General features: G+C 49.7%; 2 protein-coding genes across 4 annotated transcripts; both read right to left on the bottom strand.

Annotated features, from left to right (window-relative positions):
• Positions 1 to 2,637: 2,637 nt before the first annotated feature.
• Positions 2,638 to 4,437, bottom strand: BORCS6 (BLOC-1 related complex subunit 6). The gene has a single exon (XM_080923411.1). The coding sequence runs from the start codon at positions 4,392 to 4,394 to the stop codon at positions 3,315 to 3,317; it is 1,080 nt and encodes a 359-aa protein (XP_080779537.1). The 5' UTR covers positions 4,395 to 4,437; the 3' UTR covers positions 2,638 to 3,314.
• A 9,119-nt stretch (positions 4,438 to 13,556) lies between these two features.
• AURKB (aurora kinase B) lies at positions 13,557 to 17,844 on the bottom strand (the record flags this gene model as incomplete). Of its 3 annotated transcripts, none has more annotated exons than XM_080922517.1 (8): positions 13,557 to 13,718; positions 13,979 to 14,153; positions 15,320 to 15,468; positions 15,551 to 15,689; positions 15,852 to 16,043; positions 16,146 to 16,215; positions 16,291 to 16,393; positions 17,797 to 17,844. In XM_080922517.1, 8 exons carry the CDS (start codon positions 17,842 to 17,844, stop codon positions 13,557 to 13,559), a joined length of 1,038 nt encoding a protein of 345 aa, XP_080778643.1. The 3 variants fall into 3 exon arrangements, with proteins under 3 accessions (XP_080778643.1, XP_080778645.1, XP_080778644.1); XM_080922519.1 differs by having other exon boundaries at positions 13,979 to 14,150; XM_080922518.1 differs by having other exon boundaries at positions 16,291 to 16,387.
• Positions 17,845 to 18,577: the final 733 nt, after the last annotated feature.

The raw sequence follows: 18,577 nt of genomic DNA, 5'->3' as shown, positions 1-18,577 counted from the left end.
ACAGCTGCCTGTAACCCCAGGGGATCTCCTTCCTACCTCTGACCTCTGTGGGCACTTGCATTCACGCCCCCCCCCGTTAAAATAATAAAAACAAATATTTATTAAAAGTAAAGATTACATAAATGTAAGTAGCCTATCTAAGTCTTACACGAAAAGCCCACACGCGTAAACAACCTTTTGGTTCTGGGGACCCATCCGGGAAGGTTTGATCCGGCGTCATTTTAAACCAGTGAGCGATGGAGGAGCTTCTATAGCAAGCCAGCACGGGGGGCTTAGGGAAAGGACGTAGCATTGGCAGGATTCCCGAGGGAATGGAATGGACGGGACTGGGGAGCTGGGAAAGAAACGAGAAGGAGAAGAAAGAGTCAAGAATAAGTCTCCCTTTTCGGTTTGTCCTGACATGGCAGACACAGAAGACCTAGGAAGAAGAAATGACTAGTCAAGGGGAAATGAGCAGAAACTATTAGCAAGGACAGACTGATGGAGGGGGAAGACCAACAGACTGGTCTCCTGCATCCAGTTAAGACCAGGCTTTGACAGTAAGATCGTGGAATAAGACCGGTGAGAGAAGTGTGAAGCTGCTCGCTCCCGAGTTCAGTCTGTGGGTCTTCCTTCAAAGGGGAGAAGCTTCACTCTGCGTTTCCAGGAATGGTGGATGGGGTGGCTCGCTGTAGTAGTCATGAGGTGCCCTGTCTACATCCGTGGCCGGCCGGCCTCGTGGCGCAACGGTAGCGCGTCTGACTCCAGATCAGAAGGTTGCGTGTTCAAATCACGTCGGGGTCAGTTCCGTTTTGCTCTTTTCGTACAGCTTTCCCTTATTTTTGCCCCAATGATCAAAGAAGAAACAGCTCTCAAAGGACCGAGAGCGGGAAAGCTCAGGAATCAGATCATGATGCCTCATTAGTGCATCTCGTGAGTATTTTTTGCGGATAATCGAGGTAATTCTGGGCAGAGAGCGGGACTCCCGAGGCCAGCCAGCCACAGTTGGAGCAGTCAGTGTTCCTGGTCGCCGAGGGGTGGATCCGACACTGCTCTGCGAGTTCACTGCAGTTATGAACGGAATTTCCACAAATGCAAGACTTAACCCAGTCAGGAGTAAGAGGTAAGATCTCAGAGAAGCCAAAGTGCCACAGGGATGTGAGGACGAGGTGGCCGAGTGGTTAAGGCGATGGACTGCTAATCCATTGTGCTCTGCACGCGTGGGTTCGAATCCCATCCTCGTCGAGTGTGTAGCTTCTGTGGTCTACATTCAGTTTTGTGCCTCAGGAGCGAGAGAGATAAGTCATGCCACCATTTCAGGTTTTCTAGTCCCACACGACACCCCTGCGATTTCCCGCACCCTGTTCTTTGCTCGTTCCTTCATCTTTTTTCAGCCCCGCCAAGTATCAGTCGTTTTTTTCACGTGCCCTGAAGTTGACCTGGCCAAGTAGTGAAGGCAGGGCAACGTCATGGAGGCGCCGTGGCTTAGTTGGTTAAAGCGCCTGTCTAGTAAACAGGAGATCCTGGGTTCGAATCCCAGCGGTGCCTTCCTAGTTTCTGTTTTATAGATGGAAAAGTAATGATACTTCTCTCCGATATCAGGGCACCACGTCACTCCTGTCCTTTCACTGCTCAGTCTCTGGCGTCTTGTGACTTCAGATTTGGGAGTGGCTTCTAGAACATACTGTGCAACCTTGAATATCATACTTGGGATTCGGCGAGTAATCAGGCTTTGTCAGAATTTCACTTGATTAGTTTGGAAAACTAATTTTGCATTTTACTAAATGCGTTTTTTAGGCAAGATTGGCTATACCTAGATATATACATGGCTTAAGAACAATCCTTTCCTTGCCAGTGGCCGGTTAGCTCAGTTGGTTAGAGCGTGGTGCTAATAACGCCAAGGTCGCGGGTTCGATCCCCGTACGGGCCAAAACGCAACTTTTTTTAAAGTAAAAAAAAATCATATTTGTCCAATATGATTTTCTCCCTAGCCATCATGAGACAAAGTATGGAATGCTATCAGTTTGGTTTTATTCCTGTTGTTCACCACCTAATAAGGTTGTCTTGCCAGCTTTAATCATTTTCTGAAAACTTTAATCATTTAAGAAAACTTCATACAACAGTCATTCTAATACAGAAACAGTTCAATTTAAAAAAAATGTACTGGAATGCTGTAAAAATGTGGGCATGTCTCGGACTGTAGGAATCGATACTTTTGTGATCGTGGATATTTTATGATCATAACATATAGTTCCTGGATGTACTATGTAAAATGTAAGAAGACAGCCCTTCCGATCGGCACACAGTTGTCTCAAGCCATACATTATGCTGATCAGCAGAGAGAACGGGGAGTTTATATTTTCTCTGTAACCAACACAACCAATCTGCCCTGTGTCTACCTGTCCATCGGGAGCAGAGAAGCCCTTTCCCCTGAAGACCCTTGCTTGTGTTTCTGCTTTTAGTGACTCTGGGTCCTTTATGAAATTATCTCCCTCAGCTCTGACGCACAGCTTGAGACTTCCTCCTCCACGCTCCCAGTTCCCACCCCGGGAGCTCCGTGAGCCACAGGGGCCTTCATTCCCATTCCTTTTCTAACCCCTTCGACCCCACACAAAAACAGGCTCAGCCTTAGCAGCAGCAGCACTTTAATTCCACAAAAACTCAGAAAGCCAAAATGGATTAGAATACTCCACAACAGGTGGGCTCCGAAACCAGTAACAATTCTACCTGGACCCTGAGAGTAGTGAGACCCCCTCACCACCTCTCTCCCTCCATCGCGAAATGTGCTCCCGTTAGCTCCACCCCGTGGCATTTTAGGGGACCAGAGGAAAGAAGCAGGAGGTTATGCAGATGTGCACCCTCGCCCTCGCATGATGTGTGGACAAGGACCGCTCAAGTTCCTAAAGCCCCTGGCACTTGAGGTGTGACCACTGGAATCCAGATAGTCGCAGCGGGGCCGGGGTCTCTTCTGATCACACTTTGGGGTCCGCCCCACCCTCCAGCAGAGATCTAAGGGGCCTGTATCCCCAAGGACAGCGTTCTAGCTTAGGGAGAAGAGTCGGGAAGAACAGGGTAGCTACGGACGGCCAACTGAATAAAAGCAGAGCTACATCCCTTCCCACCAGGGAAATCCTCACAACTTTCCCATTCACACTCCTTCGGCGGCGTAGAACGGGCACAGGCCTCCTAAATGCTCGTGGAAGAGCCTCTAACGCACAGGCCTCCCCTCCCTCAGCAGGCAGTTTCCACCAGGGCTCTTTGAAGAATCCCGAGCGTCCCTACTGGACCCTGGTCTGGCCAGGTTAGGTAGGCATGGCCTCTCTCTCTGCTCCTGGTCACTTGCAAAGGGCCTCCAACACCTCCAGAGTGCGTCGGATGTCTCGGACTTGGCGTGCCAGCCCCTGAACCGGCTGCAAAGCCCGTTCCAGCTCCTCGCAGCGCGCAAGCAAGGTGTACATGCCCTTGATGCTCATGTCCACGGCTTCACCTAAGGAGTCCACCGCGTCGCGGTAGGTCTGGATACAGCCCACGCTCAATGCTGTCAGCTCCTGCACCGCACCGCCCAGCCCGCGAAGCAGACGGTCCACCCTGCCGCCCAGCTCGCGACTCAGCCGCTCCAGATCCCTCAGTACGTCCGGGTCGATGGGAGGGATAGTGGGGGTGGGCGCGGGCGTTAGGCAGGGCCGCACAGAGGCAGGGGGAGGTGGTGGGGCGCCACTCAGCCGGATCTTGAGTTGGAGGTTGTTGGCGACAAAGTGAGTAAGATCGCCGTGGCGGCTCACCGTGCCCTCGAGCTCGAGGGGGCTGGAGATGGTGGCGCGCCGTCCTCCGCCCGCGCCGGCCTCGCCACTGGATGAAGAGCCTCCTCCGCCGCACGCCCCACTCAGCCCGTCCAGGCTGCGGCTGTCCTGAAGGCGGCTGGGGAACGAGCGACCAGCCCTACCCGCTGCCGCCTCCTCGTCGTCGTCGTCGTCGTCTCCCCCCTCTTGCTGAGGCAGCTCCACATCCATATCGACGCCTCCGGAGCTCCCTCGACGGCAGACCCTCAGAGCGGAGGGCTGTTCGTCGCTGGGCTCGGGCTCCCGGTACCAGGGGGACGGGGGCGGGGCGTGCTCGGAACCCGGTGCCCCCCGGTGTCCCCCAGCCCCTGACGGCGTCTCCCGGGAGTTCGGCTTGTCCTCCCGAGCATCCAGCACCGGCCGATGGGCGATGCTGCCGCTCGAAGTCTTCGGAGACGCTCGGGGGTGACGGCTCGCGACCCCAACGCTCTCAGCCTCTTCCTCCCCGGACAGCGTCCGAACTGAGGGCGGCTTCGAGGACGTCCGGAACGGCCTGCCGCCAAAAGTCGCGGCCTGGTGGTCAGCTCCGGGCGAAAGGTCCGGCTCCGGCCCGAGCCGCCCCCGGGCGGCCTCCATACTGCGGGTGGGGGCCGGAACCGCGAGTCGTCCGCCGGGCTCTCCCGGCAGCGGCGGCGCCTTTAAGGGGCGTTGGCGGAGGCGCGCCGATTGGCAGCCGGATGAGAATGGTCCGGACAGGAAGAACTCTGTGATTGGTCGTCACCCCAGGAAGTTCCGGAAGGAGGGCTGTTATTGAACTGCAGAACACACGTGAAAGCCAGTCCGGTGGCGGCTCCGAGGTGACAGCTGGGCGCCTGGCTCCGCCCTCTCGGAAAGTTGAGGGGGGCGGATCTTAAAAGACCCGAGCCCTGAACCGCCCGAGCCCCACCGGGGCGGAGCTTAGACTCTACGCCCCCGGTGGTGTGGTCCAGAATCAGCGCCTAGCAATCGCGCACAGCCCGGCATCGTTCTTGGGATTTCTAGAGGCTTTTGGATGCTCAGGGTTGGACGGAACCTAGCTAGATAACCGAGCAAGAAAAACAGCACCGAGAGAGGGAGGGAGAGAAAGCCGGAATTCTCAGCGGAACATGACCGACTGACTGGTTCCATCCTTGAAACTGGTCCTTGAAGCGCCCAGAGCGACTCACTGTGGACGGAATTGCAGCTTGTGGATTTTCCTGTGCCTTTTGTCACTCCTCGGCCTCCTGTCCCCCTCTGCGTAGAGCGTTCCTCTCGTTGGAGGATAATATTGAGATTTTGGTCATAAGAGAAAAGATCAGAAACTTTGATAACCACTCTGGGGGAAGTAAAGGGCTGGGGTTGAGAGTAAGGACTAGTTAGGTGAGGCCTGTGTCGAGAAAGGTCTCTGATGGGAACTACCAAGAGCATCAGTTCATCTTGCTGACAGAGGGAAGAGCGGCTTTTAAACCTCAGAAACGAAGAGGTTTGATAAAGAAACCGGGGTGTCAGGAAGAGACGGAGAAAAGACACCAGAGCTAAAATAAACGAGAAGGGAGAGTATTAATAACACATCCAGACCAAAGATTCAGGAGCCCAGGGGCCTCATCTCCCAGGGCATTGTAGTTTCTGTAGCAGATGGAGGTTCTTTCCAAGGGCTGTGGTGCAGGAATCGGACTGTAGAAAAGTCGTCAACTGCAAAATACAACCAAAGCTCTGGACACTTGTAGTTAACATAGGAATTTATTAATATTCGTCCTTGGTTTGTAATCATTGTATAACCCCAGCTGTCCTGGAGCTAGCACCATAGAGCAGGCTGGCCTCGAACCCACAAGAGATCCTTTTGCCTCTGCCTCCCAAGTGCTGGGGTTAAATTTAAGCAGAATGACACCATGCCTTGTTCCTGATTTTGAAACTGAATCCTGTGTGGAAAATGTGTACAATTACTGTGGATAGTAATTGCAGGATCTTTCCGGTTTTGCCATCAACGTTGACTTTTGCTGTCCCCTCCACCCTGTCTTTATTTTGTTCTTGTGTTCCTTGCTCATTTCTTGAGGCCCTTTTCCTTTGAAAGAAACCATCTTTTCCAAATCTTTTGTCTTCTACTATTACTTCCTCCTTCTCCTCTTCATGCCAAAGGCATGTCTTGCCACCACCAAAATGGATTTAAAATTTTTAAAATATGACATTTGGTGTGACAATGGAGGTTTTACTTGGTGGCATAGGTTTGGTTGGGACCTTGTCTTCCCTATTTGGCAGCTCCGTCAACATTCCTTTCATATATGCACATACTTTAGGAAGCTTCTTCAGTAGGTTTCCATACAGTCTTGAAATGGCATTTAATGTTAGCTGTCCCTCCCCATACTTCCTCCTTTACCTTCCTTCCCGACCCATTTAAGCCTCCTCGTTTCCCCTTTGTCTCTCCATAACAATATATTCTATTTCCTTGCCTAGCTAGGTAACTGTCTCACTTTGGGTTTCAATTGCTGTAAAGATATACCGTGACTCATCAACGTTTAAAAACTTCTTTATTCTCCTGTCTTCTCAGTCACTACCAACCCTTATTATACTTTCAAACATGAGCTGTTTCTTTAAAAAAAAAGGGGGGGGGGGATTTAATTTCTGTGAGTACACTGTAGCTATTTTCAGACACACCAGAAGATGATCCCATTACAGGTGGTTGTGAGCCACCATCAAACCATTGAACTCAGGTCCTCTGGAAGAGCCTCCAGTGCTTTTAACCACTGAGTCATCTCTCCAGCCCCCTCATGGCAATTCTTATAGAACATTTACTTGGGGCTCCCTTATAGTTCAGAAGTTTAGTCCATGATCATCATATCAAAAAGCATGAAGGCATGTGGTTAGACATGGTGCAGGAAAAGTAACACCCTGCTTATTCAGCTTGTAGCATCCAAAGCTTCAAAGGTAACATCCACAGAGAAAAGAAAACACACCATCTTTGTCTTTGGGGGCTTGGGTTATCTCATACAGGGTGATTTTTTCCATTCACCTGCCATGTCAAAGTCTCTTAGTAGTTGAATCATATTCAATGTGTAAACGGACCACATTTTCAGTATCCACTCATCAGCATGGCTGTTTCAAGTCTGTTATGAATGAACATGGGTGAGCATGTGTCTCTGTAGTAAGAGGTCGAGTTCTTCGGATCTTGAAGTACTTTGATTTCCAGTTTCCTGAGAAAGGGTCACACCGATTTCCATAATGGCTGTAGTAGTCCTCACTCCTGCCGGCAATGAATAAATGTTTCCTTTCCCCGTCCTCAGCGGCATGCTGTCATTCGTTTCATTGATCTTGTTGGCTAGTTTTTCACAAATTTGTTCCACATACCATTGCCTTCCCAGAGTGGTGGGATCTGGTGCCCTTGTGCTAGCCTGGACACGGTATCATACATCTCAGAATCTTCTGCCTACGCTCTCTGTCCCCGTTAGCAATTCCCAAACACAAAAACTCAAACCCACTAAACAACTCCCTTTCTACGCTCACTTTCCCACTGTCGAGTTTCTTTCCCCTTCTAAGCAGTATAGCTAAGCCTTGTGGCCCATGCTCATACAGCCTAGTTGGCCTTGACTCAAGATCTTTCTGCCTCAGCCTCCCTGGTGCTAGGCATGAGCCACCCATGCTTCCTCTCAGCTTTAGTGTGTGTGTGTGAGTGTGTGTGTATGAGTGTGTGTGTATGTGAGTGTGTGTGAGTATGTGTGTGTGAATGAGAGAGTGTGTGTGACTGTGTGTGTGTGAATGAGAGAGTGTGTGTGACTGTGTTTAGAGCAGAGGAACAAATAGTTTTTTACCTTCAAGATATAGCTGATTATGAGATGTAGATTAGCCCAACAACCTGAGTTTAATCCCCATGGTCCACATGGTGGGAGGCAAGAACTTGCCTTTTGACCTCTGCATATGAGCCACAGTATGGACAAACAGACACACTCTCAAAAGAAATGAATACATTTTGGGGTGTTTTGCTTTGTTTATTTTATAGTTGGGTCTCCTGCTCCTCCCTGTTCTGGGTCCTCCTCGTAGTTCTACCTCGACCCTGAGACACAGCAGTAAAGGTCAGAGTGCATGGATCTGGCTGTCTTCCATGTTAAAGGTATCACTAACCTCAGACCCACAGTCTACATGTTCTGACATGATTCCATTCATGGCAAGTCCCACAACAAAGTCAAGGCCAAAACTGAGACCCTTGTCACCAACAGGAGCCAATTAGTCTCCATCTTCCAGGAGCTAACTCCTGCCAGCACCAAATGTTGCAAAGTCTGTTGCTTTGTCTCCACCACCAGAGAGAAGGCTGGGGCCCATTTCAGGAGTAGAGCCAAAAGGGTAATACCTGTACCTCATCTGTGCATGCCATTGTGGTTGCGATGGGCAAGAGTTGTGAGAAGTACCATAGCTCAAAACTGTCAGCAGTGCCTGTGTCACTGCCCTGTCAGTGTTCCATATCTGTGAAGTGACACCATGACCGTGGTAACTCTCCTCGCTGTAGCCTTGGCTGTCCTAGAACTCACTCTGTAGACCAGGCTGTCCTAGAACTCACTCTGTAGACCAGGCTGTCCTAGAACTCACTCTGTAGACCAGGCTGTCCTAGAACTCACTCTGTAGACCAGGCTGTCCTAGAACTCACTCTGTAGACCAGGCTGTCCTAGAACTCACTCTGTAGACCAGGCTGTCCTAGAACTCACTCTGTAGACCAGGCTGTCCTAGAACTCACTCTGTAGACCAGGCTGTCCTAGAACTCACTCTGTAGACCAGGCTGTCCTAGAACTCACTCTGTAGACCAGGCTGTCCTAGAACTCACTCTGTAGACCAGGCTGTCCTAGAACTCACTCTGTAGACCAGGCTGTCCTAGAACTCACTCTGTAGACCAGGATGGCCTCAAATTCACAGAGATCTGACTCCCTCCCAAGTGCTGGGATTAAAAGCATGGGCCGCCACCACACAGCAGCATGGCAACTCTTACAAAAGAAATCATGTTGTTGGGCTTGCTCGCAGTTTCAGTTTAACTGATTCTCACCATGGTAGAGAGTATGGCCACATGCAAGCAGACTGGAGAAATGGCTGAGATCATGTTCCATCCCAACGTGAAGTCTCATGGCTCTCTTTCCACCATCTTCTCCCATAAGGGACAATCAACAGGCTCACCCTTAGGGTGTTGCAGTCACTGCTGCTTATGGTAGTTGAGTTCTTACGCTTGGAGGTTAGATTCCACAACACAGATTCTGAAAAACAATTCTGCTGCTATTGAAGTGAGGACTGGGCCAGTTCCATCAAACTCAAGTAGCTGCAACACAAGGAAAGAGCAGCTGGGGGAGTGACCACAGTGTCTATTCCCTCTGTGTGTGACCTACACGTCGAACCAGCCCATCACTCATGTGACCTGATTTTTTTTTTTTGAGTCAGGGTTTATCCATGCAGCTCTGGTGAACTTACACCAGGCTGGCTTCAAACCCACACAAAACTGCTTCCTCTTCCCAGAGGCTGGGATTAAAGGCGGGCGCCAGCACCACCTGCCTTGCCTCAGTAGACTGGAAACTCTTATTAATGGCTTGACAAGTGTGCTCTTCCCCACCCCAATTCCATACAATTACGAGTTCCCTTGGTTGTTCTAGACGTATAATTGAATTCTGGACTTGAGTGTATCCAGGCACTCCTCTAGCTCAGCTGACAGATCTGGATTAAGATGGCACAGACTGGGTGGTGGTGGTGCACACTTTTAATCCCAGCACTTGGGAGGCTGAAGCAGGAAGATCTCTAAATTCAAGGCCAGCCTGGTCTACAGAGTGAGTGAAAGGACAGCCAGGGCTACAAAAAGAAATCCTGTCTTGAAAAACAACAAAAGAATTGCGCATTGATTTGTATACATGGTGTACTTCCATATATGCAGTTAATTTCTTACTTTTCTTTTCTTTTTTTTAAAAAGGATAGTATACTAGTCCACAGGATGGTTTGAATTTTTGATGTCACCAAATTCATGTTCTGGGGTTTAGATTGCTAGCTGATGGGTTTGGGGGCAAATGATTGGGTCCTGACACAATGGCGGGATAGATTTAATTGTAGCATTTTCAATATCATTACATTGTTAAATCTCCTTATCATGTGCATGGGTGGAAGCCACAGAAAGGTGTCAGAGCTCAAGGAAGAGCACAGTGGGTTGTAAACTGCCTACCAAGGGTTCTAAACTTCTGAACCTCCTTACACACTTCACTCCACCCTCTGGGCAGGGCCCCTTCCTCCCCGAGAAAAACTCTCCCTTCTGCTTTCAAGACATATGCATCCCATGCCCTTTCCTTCCCATTCCAACTCTATTCTGCAAGCTCCCGTGCACACACACACACACACACCAGGTTCAGAGGATAACAAGGTATTAACAAGGAGTCCTTTCCCTCCTTTCACCTACCCTATGAATCCCAGCTTCATCCCAGCAATGGACCTCAGGGGTCAGGCAGTTGGTGTTAAGCACCTCTGCCTGCTGAGCCAACCCACAGTCCTCAAAGCACTTGGGTTGTCCTTGAACACCCTCTGTAGAACAGGCTGGCCTTGAACTCACGAGACCCACCTGCCTCTGCTTCCCAAGTGCTGGGACTAACGGCATGCACCACCACTGCCCAGCTCACTATGCAGAGTTTTATGATTTTGATCACTCTGTGGTCAAAGCTGGCTTGTAGATCACTGTGTACACCAGGCTGGCTTTAAACTCATGGCACTCCTGCTGCTTCTATTTCTCAAAGGCTGAGATGACAGGCATGGGCCACTGCCCTGCGCTTGACATGACCAGGACTGTTTAATTTCTAAATGTGTATGAGTGCTTTGCCTGTGTGTACGCCTGTGACCGGTGCCCCCCAAGGCCAGGAAACCATGGAGCTAAACTTAGAGTTGTGCTCTCCCAGGCAGTCTTTGGAGGAGCAGCTACGGCTCTTGCCCCTTAATTTTATTTTAGTTTTTGTGGGACAGAATTTCACTCAATCTCAGTCTCTACAATGTTAAAAGTCCAAAGTTCAAAGTCTCTTCGAAGATTCATAAAATCTCTTAAATGTAATTCTTTAAGAAATCAAAATCAAAAAACAGATCGCATACCTCCATCATCAGAGGATATACATTACCACCTCACAGTGTCATGGTGAGGAGATCCTGGACCACAGCAAGACAGAAAGCCAGCTGGGCAAACTCCAAACTCTATGTCTCATGTCAAAGCATTCTTCAGGTCTCCAACTCCTTTCACCCTTGTTGACTGCGGTTGGCAGATCTGGCATTCAGCAGCAACAAACTTCATTCTCTTGAGCTGGTTCCACGCTGTTAGCAGCTTTTCTCGGCAGGTATCCCATAGCTCTGACATCTCTAACATCTTGCATATCCAAGGCTACTTCAACTTTACAGTTTCTTGTTCCAATGTCTGGGGTGCACACGTGATCTTCTGGGATCCTCCAAAGAGGATCAATTCTCCAGCTCTGCCCTCTGTAGCACTCTAGGCTCTGGTTGACCTCACTCCACTGCTGCTGCTGTTCTTGGTGGTCATCCCATGGCGCTGGCATCTCCAATACACTGGGGTCTTCTGCTGCAACTAGGCTTTACGAATGGCCTCTCACAGGCTCTCTTCATGGTGCCAAACCTCAACTTCTTTGCATGACCCCGTCAGTCCAGGAACTAACTGCAGCGGAGGCTGCACCTTCCATGGCCTCTCAGTGCTGAGCCTCACCTGCTCTCCATGATCCCTTCATGGCTTCAAAACCAGTACCACCTGGGTGACTCTTACACATTACCAAGTTCCAGCTGCAGCACAAAGTAATACCTTGGCTCTCTCTAAAACACAGCTTCTTTGTGCTCTCAAGAAAACATTTCCCAGATTTCACCTCAGCGATATCAATGTTTTACTAACTCCAGCTAACCATCAGCTGTCCCAGTAGTCCCTTCTATTCTTGACTCTAAAGCCAGAGCCACATGGCCAAAGCTGCCAAGTTCTGTTGCTTGCTGGGGCTGGAACATGGCCCCTTGTTCTATTACATCATCACCAGCTTTCTGTTTTCCAGCTCCTTCAATGCCTAAGCTTGGCTGTGCTGGAACTTGCTCGTCGCCTGATTGACCTTGAACTTGACCTGCATGGCTCTCACCTAAATGCTGTGATCCAGTTGTGTACACCACACCCGAATTTAAACTTTAGTTCACCTAGAGCTTGACTGTCTCCTGGGATTAAAATGGTGAACTACTATGGCTGAGCCAAAGCTTCCCATGGTCACTATGCCTCAAGATTTGGATCTCTGGATTGTAGTTCATCCTAGGTTAAAAGTCCAACAAGAACCGGGTAAGAGTGCCTGATATAACCATCCCTTGTTCAACTGTAAAACTGGTTTATTTGGGAGGGACTTCGTCCCAAGGTCACCAGTACCCCCCCAGGGGGTTACTTTATTGGGGAAACTGAAGCCTATACTGGGAATATTAACTTGACAGATGGTTGTGAGCCACCATGTGGTTGCTGGGACCTCAGGACCTCTGGAAGAGCAGTCAGTGTTCTTAACCACTGAGCCATCTCTCCAGCCCCTGGTCACCACTTCCTTAATTCCATTTAATATCCCTAGACACAGGATTGAGCTTTCTTCTATTTCCTGGTGCCCCTTTAGTCTGTGAACCATGTTTTTGTTTTGTTTTTCCTTTCTAAGCTTGCTATGCTTTATCAAAATGCTCTTCATGAGAGTAAACCAAAGGGCAGAGTCTCTGCAGGGCTCTTTGGAGGCTCCTTTGTCAGTTCAATGAATCTGAATCCCTCACCACCTCATGCTCAGCGACTCTTCAGACAAGGGCGCCAAAGCATCACAAGAACAGAGTCTAGGCCAAATTCTAACATTCTTCTCTGAAACCTCTTGAAGCAACAGGCCTCCACAGTTCAAATCACCCTGGGCTCCACCATCTTCCATTTTCTTACTAGAATGGCCTATTACGCCCCACTTAAAACATTCCACTGCTTTCTGAAGATACACATTCCTCCAATCAAAAGCATCATCAGGCCTATCATCACAGCAATACCCTAGATCCTGGTACCAATTTGTCTTAGGGTCTCAGAGTCCACCCCCACAGTGACACACTGCCTCCAACAAGGCCACACCTCCTAGTAGTGCCATTCCCTGGGCCAAGCATATGCAGACCACCACAGTATTCCAAAAACATGAAACATTTAAGACTTTATTATAAATTATGCTATGTTCTTCATACTTTTTCTGAACTTAAGACAGATTAGGCTACAACATGGTTTTTTTTTTTTTTTTAAAATGTATTAAATGCATTTTGAGCTTATAGTATTTTTAAAACAACACTCAGCATTTGGCAAGTTGAAAGGAATCAGACTAGAGGGTTTCTTAAAGTTCTGTGCATGGGTGTTTTGCCTGCACACATGTATACCACATCCATGCCTCGTGTCTGCAGAGGCTCAAAGGCACCAGATTCCCCAGGACTGGGTGTTACAGACGGTGGCTGTGAGCACCACGCAGTGCGAGAACTGAATTCCTGGTTCTTGGGCAGAACAGCCAGCACTCTTAACTGCCGAGCCATCTCCCCAGCACTGTTTGTTTTTTAACTTTATATGTTTGGCTTGCGTATAATGTGGACCACACATATGCCTGATTTTGCTGGTAGAGGTCAGAAGAGGGATAAGATCCCTTAGAACTGGAGTTAGGGATAGTTTCCAATTACCACCCCCTTCTCACGACACATACACAGACACACAAAGAAAACTGAGAAATGACAGGGACAAAAAAAAAAAAAAAAAAAAAATCAAGAAGTAGGCTAAAGGGCAGAGGGAGGCAGAACCCTCTTTGAGTTGGCCCGGACCCAAGGGTGGGCTGAGACCTGCGCCAGGGGCAGCCGTTGTGAGGGGTTATGCTTGAGCAGCTTGGAGATAAGGTCCTGGGCCCCCAAAGGCACAGAAGAGGGGAACTTCAGGTCTACCTGCAGGTGGAGAAGGGAAAGGTGTCATTACTCTGACCACATTGTCCTGAAGACTTACTCCTGATGGCATGTACTGCGGAGGTGTGCCGCAGAGTGTCCTTACGGGTGGATATGATCAAGGCACTTTATATACATGTGTGAAGTTGTCAGAGAATAAATAAAATGTATTTACAAAGCAGGGACATTTTTGCAGAGCCCTGGGCATCCGCGCTGAGCAGCCCCAGACCCTGGCTCCTACAGTACAGAAAACCTTATCCCACCTTGACAATCCGACGGTACGTCTCGCTGTGGCTAGGGCTCTCGAAGGGTGGGTTGCCCACCAAAAGTTCATAGCAGAGCACCCCGATGCACCACAGATCTACCATTTCATTATGCATGCGCCCCTCAATCATCTCTGGGGGAAGATAGTCCAGGGTGCCGCACATGGTCTTCCTCCTGGTGGGATGAGGGAAGAGGGTAGGATCCCAGAAGTCAGAGAGCTTCTCTTTTCTCTTTACTTGACAATAGGTAGCTCGGAGACCCAGGATGCACTCTGGAGCAGGGGATGGATGGTAATGATATAAGCCAAATGCCAGAGAGGTGGGCATGCGTGGTGCCTGCACAGTCACACCAGTGACTTATCTCAATCTTAATAAATAAAACAATCAGAGACAAGGGCAATGCTTATGTCAAAGAAAAAGCAGAAAACACCAACACCCACCAAGCATCTGCTACGTAAATAATTCAGATTATATAACTCACTGTGCGATACCCTAAAGAACTAAACAATGAAGGGGTCACCGGATACTCACTCAGACATACATATCCAATCCCAACACTTGGTCTTCGGTTTTGTTTCCTTGAGACAGGTTCTCTCTGTCCAGCCTTTGCTGGCTTGGAACTCACTGGCCTTGACTTCATCTGTGTTAACCTGGCTACCCCTGCTTACCACCGCCTCCCTATGGCTGGATTTAAAAGTGAGTGCTACAAACACCTGGCTTAATCCCAGCACTTAAACAGCTGTCAGTGTGAGGCTATTTTGGGCTGCAGGGAAGAGGTTTTGAGGGTTTTGAGTGGGAGAGCTAGCCTAGAGCCTAGAATAGGCAAGACCTTCCGTTCCACCCCCAATACCTTAAAACCAAACTGTGACATGGGCCTTTAAGGCAACATAGTGAGACCACGTATCCTTATAAAGAATAGGGTTTTGCCAGGGTAAACTTGGCATGGTGATACACACCTGTAATCCTAGTATGTTTGGAGGAAGAGGTAGAGGCAAAGAGAATCAGAAAGTTAAAGTTATCTTTTGCTATGTCGTGAGTTTGAAGTCATCCTGTGCTACAGAAGACCAGACCCTGGCTCAATCAACCAATCAACTATCAATCAGCCTGTAGTGTGGGAGTTTTCTCGACCATGTGGTGAGAGAGGACCCACTATATTTAGTCTTTAAAAAAAAGAAAGAAAGAAAGAAAGAAAATTCAGGGCATGAATCCTTGAGTCACCTATTTTGGCAAAGATATTTTGACCTATTTTGACTGTGTCTATACTGCAAGGAGAAAAACCCCAAATGTTCCTGAGGAATGTCACAGCTTCACGTCAGGAACAGCTCCCCAGTTCCCCCATACCTCAGGGATGGGGCGTGCACAGACCAGCCAAAATCTGCAATCTTCAGCTCTCCCTGTAGACCTAACAGCAGGTTCTCGGGCTTTATGTCTCTGTGAATCACTTTCTTCTTGTGGCAGTACGTCAGGGCATCCGACAGTTCCTCCATGATCTGTGAGGGTCCATACAACAGGAAATCAGGCTCCCAGCTTCCAGCAACAGCCCCAACCTCAAACCCCACACCAGGCCCTGACAGTGGCAGTCCGCTGCTCATCGAAGGTTCGGTTCTTCTGCAGCTCCTTGTAGAGCTCTCCACGAGGGGCATATTCGAGTATCAGGTAGATCCTCTGTTGGTCATAGAAGTAGTTGTAGAGCTGAAGAATGTTGGGATGTCTGGAGCAAGGAGAAAGAAGCTTCAGGCTATATCTAGGAGCCAGGACAGATGGCAGAGACTAACTTAGGGAGCAGTAGGGGAGAGCTGGGGCCGGTGGTCTAGGTGGAGTAAGTCGGGTAGTCAGGTTAACAGAGAGGGACCAGGGCTGGGTGACAGCATACTTCAGGTGCCCCTGGATCTCGATCTCTCTGCGAAGCTGGTGCTCCACCCCCTCCTTTTCAATCTGAGACTTGAAGAGGATCTTTAGGGCCACGATGAAACGGCTTTTCTTTTCCCGGGCCAAGTACACATTTCCAAATTTGCCTTTGCCCAAGGGACGCCCAATCTCGAAGTTGTCAATAGTGAGAGGCTGCCTGATTAGAGAAGCGAGGGTAAGTTGGCTGGCTCAGGGCTGGCTGGCCCGTGCTCCCCTTGTTTTCCCCCATTTCTGCCTCATCACTGGTCAAGTCCCCTACCTGATCTGGGATCCTTGCAAGGCGGTGGAGCCCTGACTCTTGTTTTCGGCCAACTTCTGGCCAGGGGCAGCTAAGGAAAGAGCAGTTATATTGAGTCTCTCCTCTGACACCCCCAGCTTACATCCTCTCCCCCTCGTGCAGGTACCTGTGGACTGGTTGTTGGACCTGTTCATGAGGGCATGCGCAGATGTCACGGCAGGTTCCTTCAGTAGGACTCTCTGGGGCAAGGTGCTCAGGCCAGAATGAGACTGAGGAGCAAAGGGTGACTCTGAGGACGTCCTTGTCCCCGCAACCTGGCTGGAATGCGCTACAGGCCGTACATCAACTACTTGTTAAAGAACCCATCCACTCAGCTCACAGAACAATAGCGATGCCCCTGGTTTGCCTGCCTAACCCCAAGAATCTGCTTCTTGTTCCACGCGAAAAGGGTTATTAAGAAGCAATTGGCAGCCAGGAGTACTGGCACACACTCACAGGCAGAGGCAGGGAGGTCTCTGTGAGTTCCAGGCTAGCCTGTTCTACAGAGTGAGTTCCAGGATAGACAGTGAAACACTGTCTAGAAAAAAAAAAGTAAATAAAAGATAAAATAAATAAAAATAAATAAAAAAAAAAAAACAACTTTAGAGCGTCCTGGCATACATCCATAACCCCAGTACTTAGGAGGTGGAGGCTCCTGATTTGGAGTTCAAGCCTGCAGCCTGAGCTAAATTAGACCTTGTTTTAACATCACACCCCCCCTGCCACACGAGCACACGCACACACGCCCGCTCACACACACACAGTTTGAAAAGCAAAGTAAATGAACCAATGAAATAAACAACCCAAGACAAGAGGCAAAAGACTCTCTTCACCACTTAACAATTCCCCTGACCCTGGTTCACACCTCAGGCACAGCACTGTCCAGTGTGGATAGTTCTAAACACACCACCCCCTCACCCACGCTTACATAGGAACCTCAGCTGGTGAAATTGCAACACAACTTCATCCTTTATAGGAACAGACTAGAGGGATACTGACGGCCTTGGGGGTTGCAGGATATTATCACACCGAATCTCAGGGATGACAATTGGGACAGGGGAATGAAAGATATGTGTACACGTGGGCCACTACACTTCCAAAGTTCTCTGAGTAATCGATAGTAATCAGGACAAAAGTAACAGTGTTGTCTCGTCCCAGACTCCACTCTTGCCAGTTTGACTCAGGGCTCCATAGTGGAGGAAGCTGGGCCAAGGAAACAGACGGACTGTCCAGGATGCTCAGGACCCACCAAGGAACAGACCATACTGTGAAGGGTTCTTCGTTTGGAGGCGGCCACAGGGTCCCATCATGTCGCTAAGCTCATTATGGGTTTGCTGTTACAGGTGTGCACCATCTTGCGTACTAGCTCACTGTGCCTACGAACCTCCCCCAGTAATATTGGTACAAATTGGCCCGTGTGTTCGTACACGCGCTCAGCTCTACGGAAGCCCTCAGATTCAGGTTGGCAACATCTGCTACGGTAAGACTGCAAGCGATCAGACTGAGTTGTTTTCAAACAAACTCTTGGGGCCTATACGTCGGAAACGCTTAAGAGTCCCGCCATTTGCAGGACTATCTCCGTGGACTTCTCTTCCGGGAGGAAGCGGGGCGGGGAAAGTGGCCGGGACCTTACCGTCTTTGAGCCGTAGGGCCACGGGTAGGCGTTCTCCTTCTGAGCCATTCTCCAGGGCGAAAGCGGGAGGGGAGCTGGGCAGAGAGGGACACAACCGCGAAGGCGAGAGATGCAGAAGCAGATGCGCGGGGAGTGCGAGCGGAAGCGAATTAGCACACAGCCAAGGTCGGGGCGCCCCTGCACCTCTCCTTCTTGGAGGATCGGCGGGCACGTGGACCCGCCCAACGGAACCGGACCCCGTGGACCACTGCGGCCTCCGGAGTCGTCGGAAAAGCCGCAGCCTACTCCGCCAGGCGCTCGCAACTCTCGAGACCCTACCCCGCGACTCCGCGACCCGGACACTTTCGAATCTCCCGCTCTAAGCCCATTGGCTGAGCGCCACCCAAGCCCGTTCTCATTGGCTACGATTTTGTGACGTCACTCGCAGAGACAGAATGAAGGTGTGGCTTAGGAGGCTCCTTTTTTTTTTTTTTTTTTTTTTTTTTTTTTTCTAGGTTGAGATTGTGTCCTTAGACGTGCACGCTCTTTTTTCTACTTATGAAGCAAACAAACAAAGAAACATTTAAATTGGGCGGTGGTGGGGCGCACGCCTTTTATCCCAGCTCTCGGGAGGTCGAGGCATGTGGATTCGTGACTTAGAGGCTAGCCTGGTCTACAGAGCAAGTTCCTGGTCAGCCAGGGTAACATAGGGAAACCCTGAAGGAGGAAGGGAGCTGGAAAGTTGGTGTGTGGAGTGGGGCGGGGGAGCATACGAGGGGAGCGTGGGAAAGAAAGGGAAGTG

The sequence above is a fragment of the Micromys minutus genome (genome assembly GCF_963924665.1).
Source record: "Micromys minutus genome assembly, chromosome: 10".
Lineage (NCBI taxonomy): Eukaryota > Metazoa > Chordata > Mammalia > Rodentia > Muridae > Micromys > Micromys minutus.
This window is presented reverse-complemented; position numbering and strand designations above follow the sequence as displayed.